The 6701-nt window shown below is 43.9% G+C and overlaps 2 protein-coding genes across 2 annotated transcripts in view; one reads left to right on the forward strand and one right to left on the reverse strand.

The window, feature by feature from the left end:
• Positions 1 to 3250, reverse strand: part of stambpl1 (STAM binding protein-like 1) — a 9660-nt gene extending 6410 nt beyond the window's left edge. Inside the window, exons 1-2 of the mRNA XM_023406365.2 lie at positions 2989 to 3250; positions 686 to 855 (exon numbers count right to left, since the gene is read on the reverse strand). Of these exons, the coding sequence (XP_023262133.1) occupies positions 686 to 832 (147 nt within the window). The 5' untranslated portion in view covers positions 833 to 855; positions 2989 to 3250. The remainder of the gene's footprint in view (positions 1 to 685; positions 856 to 2988) is intronic.
• Positions 3251 to 5261: 2011 nt separating this feature from the next.
• Positions 5262 to 6701, forward strand: part of ankrd22 (ankyrin repeat domain 22) — a 4814-nt gene continuing 3374 nt past the window's right edge. Inside the window, exons 1-3 of the mRNA XM_023406382.2 lie at positions 5262 to 5316; positions 6184 to 6375; positions 6464 to 6571. Of these exons, the coding sequence (XP_023262150.2) occupies positions 5266 to 5316; positions 6184 to 6375; positions 6464 to 6571 (351 nt within the window). The 5' untranslated portion in view covers positions 5262 to 5265. The remainder of the gene's footprint in view (positions 5317 to 6183; positions 6376 to 6463; positions 6572 to 6701) is intronic.

Genomic DNA, 6701 nt, shown 5'->3' on the forward strand with positions numbered 1-6701 from the left:
GGGGGGGGGGGGGGGGCAAGGAGGGAAGGATGTGTGATAAAATAAAGATGATGAAAAGAAGGAAAGGACTGAGGAAAGAGATGAGGACTGTGGAAGGAAAGGACTGAGGAAAGAGATGAGGACTGTGGAAGGAAAGGACTGAGGAAAGAGATGAGGACCGAGGAAGGAAAGGATCTGAGGAAATAGACGAGGTCTCTGGAAGGAGAGGAGAACTGAGGAAGGAGACGAGGACTGAGGACAGAGATGAGGACTGAGGAAGGAGAGGAGGTCTGAGGAAGGAGAGGAGGACTGAGGAAGGAGACAAGGACTGAGGAAGGAAAGGAACTGAGGAAAGAGACAAGGACTGAGGAAGGAAAGGAACTGAGGAAAGAGACGAGGACTGAGGAAGGAGAGGAGGACTGAGGAAGGAAAGGAACTGAGGAAGGAGGAAACCACTGCTCTCACAACTTTGACAAACATGATTCAGGCTTTTAATTTGAAGGTCTCAGAGTTGTGTTTCCATCACTCAGATTCACTTCCTGCAGACATGTCCAAACCATGAACCAGTCTTGGTGGGGACATCGTGACCCCACCTGTTCAGTGAGTCCCCACAACATGAGTAAAACAAGAACACACACACACACACACACACACACACACACACACACACACACACACACACACACACACACATAAAAACACTCACCAGTGTATTTAAACTGAAGCCTTGGTCCATGGTGTGTGTGTGTGTGTGTGTGTGTGTGTGTGTGTGTGTGTGTGTGAGTGTGAGTGTGAGTGTGATTGTGAATGTATGTGTGTGTGTCACTGCTCGGCCCACGACTGGTTTGTCCATCTGCCACCTCCCATCATGCTTCACTGCAGGGGAGACAACAAAACAGAAGACGTTCGTTCACACAGTCCTGTGTGAAGCTAGCACGGCGGCTAAAGGTAACAGTCAGCACCAGCCAATCAGAGCCGGCCGTGTGTCGAGGGGCCCACTTGTCATTGCGCCTGCTCGTCCTTCGGTTTGGTCCATGGTTACCATGACGACCGGTAACTAATCATCCACTGAGTCATCCAGTTTAACAACAGATAGAAGAAGAAAAGACACAAAGAGGAGGAGAAGAAGACGACCTCCCACTCCTCAGTAGACAACAACCGTCATCAACACCGTCTGCCTCAGCCGGCCTGGAGGATGTCACCATGGCAACAGGTGCATCCATTCAGCCTGAGACCAGAGAGGGTTTCAGGTGTTCCTGCTCCTGGTGTCCAGATGTGGACCAGATGTGTCAGATCAGATGATAATCAGGTATAATAATAATAATATAATAATTATGAGATGATTATTTGTGGATTAACCGACGATTCTTTTTGTTTATAAAAGATGACCTCATCAAACACCCTAAAACCATGGTCCTCAGCAGAGACATAGTCCTTGTCCAGTTGGTAGACACACCTTTGAGTCATGTGTGTCATGGGCTCCTTGTTGGCCCCTTGTAGCCATGGGGGAGAAAACAGCTGCAGGTAGGGGGCGCTAACAGCTAATGTTTAAACCAGTGTTGAGCTGCAACAGTGAATGTGTTTCTGATGACTCACTCAAACATCCTGCTCATCCACATTCACTCTGCTGCTGCTCGATCTTTGACCTCCTTCATCGACACTCACTGAAACATGTGGTTACACCTGAACAGGTGAGAGGAGGCCGCATCCTGTTACACATGAATCTCACCTGTCGGCCTGAAAACTTTTCTGTGGTTTAATGTACAAACACCTTAAAACAGCTTCCCATTCATTTACAGTGCACACTTAAATCTGACAAAACCCCTTAAAGATTTAAGTTGTTTTTAAGGGATTTAAAGTTACTGAAACTTTTGGGATTTTAAGGGATAATTAATTGTAATAGATGAAGGTCTTCATTTTTCCACAGATTATATCAAAATTATTTCACACATGATTTGCTCGTGAACAAACAATGGTGTAGTTAAGGTGTTTTAAACGGTTTTTATGGGAATAATTAATGGATTCCAATATATGGTTGTAATGTATTTTCTCTTATTTATCTCTTAAAAATCCCTTAAACTGTGTTGAAAACTTTTCAAATACCTCAGATTATTTAAGTCCATTAAATGTCCCATTAAATACCCAGTGTACATTATGTCATATCATTCATGGAACATCAGTGGCACTTTAATGGAACTTTAAGGGACTAATTACTGGACTCACATTTATTTAGTGGTTTTTAAATGGGATTCTGTACATTTTCAGGATTTTGTCTTTCTATGAACCCCTAACATAAAATCCATTAAAGCTCTAGAATCTATTAATTTAACACATTCATTTTCTGGAATCTGAGTGCAGAGATAAACATCAGTCTAATATGAATTAATGTGTAAATTAAGGGCTGTGCACCAGTTATATTTTTTAATTAAAGGTTTTATCTTTAGTTTTAGGCTTTTTGTCCCTTAAATTTTACTTTAATTAATGGTTGGTTTTATTCTGTTTAAGGGGTTCAAACAACGGATCTTACCCATTTAAAAATCCCTTAAACTCCCAGAAACACACTTATTCTTTTACAGTTAATTATTTATCCATTAATTACTGATGCAATGTGTATAATGTGTAATTTTCAAATTAAAGGTGTTTAAGAGGTTTTAGTGATGGCCCAAAAACACCTTAAACTGACAACTAAATTAAGGGGAAATTAAATTCCTTAAACCCTTGAATCCTGCATTGCAAAATAAGAGTTCGGCCCAGATGACAGGTCTCATTCAGAATAACATGGAATAGAATGCATAAGAAACTTTAAGGGATTTCTGTGTCACAGTGTGAAACTGCATCTGAAACCACAGTTTCCTATTTTCTAATAGTGACTCTGAACGTGTCTTTGCTGCTGTTTAAATGAATAAAACACACTCACAGCTCCACTCTGACTCTACTGGTTCTACTGGACCCAGAGGAAGAACCACAGAGCAGGACAGAGAGCTCCGGGAGGCAGGAGAATCAATGTACCTGCTTGATGTCGGTGTGCTCTCCTGTCGACATCCCACCGTCACATGTGGAGCTGAGAGACCCGGGTCACAGCCTCTGGGTTCAGTCTGGATCCAGACCCGGTCCCGGCACTGACACCAGACCCGGGTCTACAGTGACCGGTGGTTAAGTCCCGGTGAGTGAAGCTGATGATAAAAATGGCTGAAAGCTCCGGGAGCTGCAAACAAACAGCGACTGATGATAGAGATGGTGGAGCTAAGAGATCGTCTCTGTGCACAGAAGACTCACTCCCACCTTCCGGTTTCACAGGAGTGGGTGTTGACTCTGCACATGCGCACCACTACTGCCAAAGAAAGGAGTAAATCAGTTGTAATGTATCACTCTGACACGTTTTTCAGGCACCAAATTGAGGCGCAATCCAGGGCCACAGCTGGTTCAATACTAATAATACTACTAATAAAAATATCAATAAAAATAATAATAACAACAATAATAATAATAAAAAGACATAGTCCCTCCTCCACATCAGAAGCTCAGATGATGTCTGTGTGGGCTCACCTGGTGTACCTGTTGTGTTTCCTCCTCGGTGGAACCGCGCAAGTTCAGAAAGCGAACAGATGAGGTTAGTGAACACAGCGTTTGAATTTTTTTATTGGCTCAGTTTTTGTTTTTTACACACACACACACACACACACACACACACACACACACACACACACACCTGTGTAATGTACCTCAGGTCTGCCGAGCTCAGGTTAGATCCCTGTCTCCAGGCTTTCATACTCTGAACCTGGCTCACCTGCAGCAGGTGTGGATCAGCTGACAGAGACCTGGACCCAGGTCAGCTGGTCTGTGCTGGCTCAGTCTGATCTGGTCTCTGGAGTCTCTTGTGGACTCACCTGATCAGGACGTCGTTTCACCTGCAGCGTCTCCAACCCTCATTAAACTGAACCAGGTGTTTCTGATCAGGATCAGGATCAGCTCTGGAGACGGTCCAGTGGGGAGGGTCTCTCACTCTCCACCTGGAGACATGAGATTGACTCTGACTCAGGTCACCTGATGACCTCACACAGGTGAGACTGTGGTTTTGAATTCAACTTGCAAATTTCTGTCTTTCCAACAGCAGGTGAGGACAGGTGGGGGGGCTGCTTTGACTTTCCATTGTGTGCAGAGTCTGCAGACCGAGAAGCTGATCCTGTGACCTTTGACCTTGTCACGTTTTAAGAGGTTTTAAAAAACTGCTGGTGTCAGACTGGATTTGTTGTGAAGCTGTGTGTTTGTTGTTGTTGTTGTTGTTGTTATTGTTGTTTGTGTGTGTTGTGTTTGATGTCACTGTGTCACTGTTGGACTTCTGACTGTGGATTTTCACGATGCATTCACTGACTCCTCTTGTTTTATTTTGCTTCAGGCTGATTCCAGCTGTGAGATCGTCCTGTGTGGACATGTCTCAGAACAAGGCGTGAACCAGGTGTGTGTGTGAGAGAGAGAGTCACGTGACTGAATCAAACTGCGTCAGAAACATGAAGATGACACACATCGTCTCTTTCACTTCAGCTTTGATCTGTCAAACTCAATCAGTGAGACGACAGACAGGAAGTGACAGAGTTTCCACTACAAAATAAAAGCAGACTTATCATTAAACGTGCAGCTGTTTCTGTTTAAGACTCTTTCAACATAATGTTCGGGGGTTGAATGATGATGAAGAAGGAAAGGACCTGAACACATCGTCATCATCATTATGGCGGGAAAACAAGTGAAGGTTTGGATCATCAGTTGTTTTATCATGGTAAAATTCAAAATCAGTGAGTCTGCTTCTTCACTTCGTGTGTGTGTGTGTGTGTGTGTGTGTGTGTGTGTGTGTGTGTGTATGTGTGTCCTTTTGTCCTATAGATGGATAAATAATGATAAAATGTTATTGTTTTATTATTTATTGATGTTAAGTTACAGAAACAAATTTAAAGGACATAAAACACATAAACAAAATAAAGATTATAAGCTGATTTTAAATGGATCCTGGTCAATGTGTCGTGTGTGTTTTTAATATTTCTAGTTTTTTATTCAAACTTGATCATTATATTTGATTATATTATATTGAATACCTCAGTTTGTTTCAATAATAAAATGATTTATTTTATTAGGAGAAATTACTTCAATTTTAAATGAACTGTTCAGTTTCTTTACGAAAATAAAACAAAATGCAGAATCTGAGGAAACAGGGAGATGTGGGGGACAGAGCCTGTCCCTTTTATTTTGAAATGTATGACAGGAAGTGTGTGTGCTGAAGTTGTAGGTACGTTGATGTGTCCAGGTGTGTTCCTGCCGGTAGACATGGGGCTGGTGTACTCTGAGGTAAAACGCTTTTATTCTTTAATCCAATTATTTTATTTAGTTTAACCTGGTGTTTTTATCAAACCCGGTCTGGACAGGTGACGTTGGTTCGGCGCGAGAACCAAACAGACTTTCGATGTAGCAGGTGTCCGAGAGGTTCAGGTAGAAACATCAGTACAGGTACACTTACGGTGTACTTCACTGCACTGTCCTCACCTGTATACTCACCTGTATACTCACCTGTATACTCACCTGTACACTCACCTGTACACTCACCTGTACACTCACCTGTCTGTGACGAGCTGCGGTCAACACCATGGTCCAGTTTTTTTGTGTCAGAGCAGCAGACTGTGCTTCAGGAAACAGGCAGGACACAGGCGGGAAAAAGGCTTTTTTCAGTGTCCGACTGTCCTACGTTACAGGTGATTCTGTACGTCACTATAACCTGAGGTGTCTGTGGCTCAGCAGGTAGAGCAGGTTGTTTTTTGATCAGAAGGTCGGTGGTTCGATCCCTGGCACCTCCAGGCCATGAGCCTGTATTTATCACCTGTCTGCGTAAATGCGGTGTGTTTACAGACAGTGGGCCATTTCAACTGTTGCTCTGTTTCAGCGAGTCTCATCAGCATCAACACAAACATGTGGAGGGAGGATGTGGGTCTGAAGGTCTGACACACGGATCCAGTCAGACAGCAGAGGAATGTCCTCCGACCTGTCCAGTCCTGGTTCAGGCTCCTCACATATTTGTCATATTTGTTAAAGACTTTTACTTTGGTGAGGCCTGTGGACGGTGTTACAGGCAGCTCTCTGACACATAGGAAGTGTGAGTGTAAAGGTCAGAGGTCGGGCTCCTGTTGACTCTCTGTGGTGGGCGTGTCTCTGTGGTTACAGCCGACCTGTCAGTTAGCGTACGACGGAGATGTCCACCAGCTGTTCCGCCTCCTGTCCCATGATCCTGACAACCTGAACGTCCAGGACGCACGCACCGGGGACACGCCCATCATCGCTGCCTGTCGCCACGGCAACCTGAGGGTAGTTAAATACCTGTTGGAGAACCGGGCTGACGTCCACCTGACCAATAAGGTAGGTTCACTTGATGATGTCATCATATCACTGTTTATCTGTCTCAGATTCAAATGTGTGTGTGTTTCTGTGCGTGTGTGTGTCTCAGAAACAGAGAACTTGTCTCCACTATGTGTCCAAGAGGACTTTCTCTCTGCTGGATTACCTGATGATCTCCCTCCTGATGCCCATCCTGCTGCTGGGATACTTCCTCATGGTGCGTTCAAGGTCCCACGTTTTCCTCAGTGTCTGATAATGATTCACTTACTAATGACAAACTGCAACAGTAAAACTGTTTCTACTTTTTTTTTTTGTGTGTGTGTGTGTGTGTGTGTGTGTGTGTTGTA

This window comes from Seriola lalandi, unplaced genomic scaffold, assembly GCF_002814215.2.
Source record: "Seriola lalandi dorsalis isolate HSWRI2012SDOR001 ecotype SW California unplaced genomic scaffold, Sedor1 jcf7180002054305, whole genome shotgun sequence".
NCBI classification, from domain to species: Eukaryota; Metazoa; Chordata; class Actinopteri; order Carangiformes; family Carangidae; genus Seriola; species Seriola lalandi.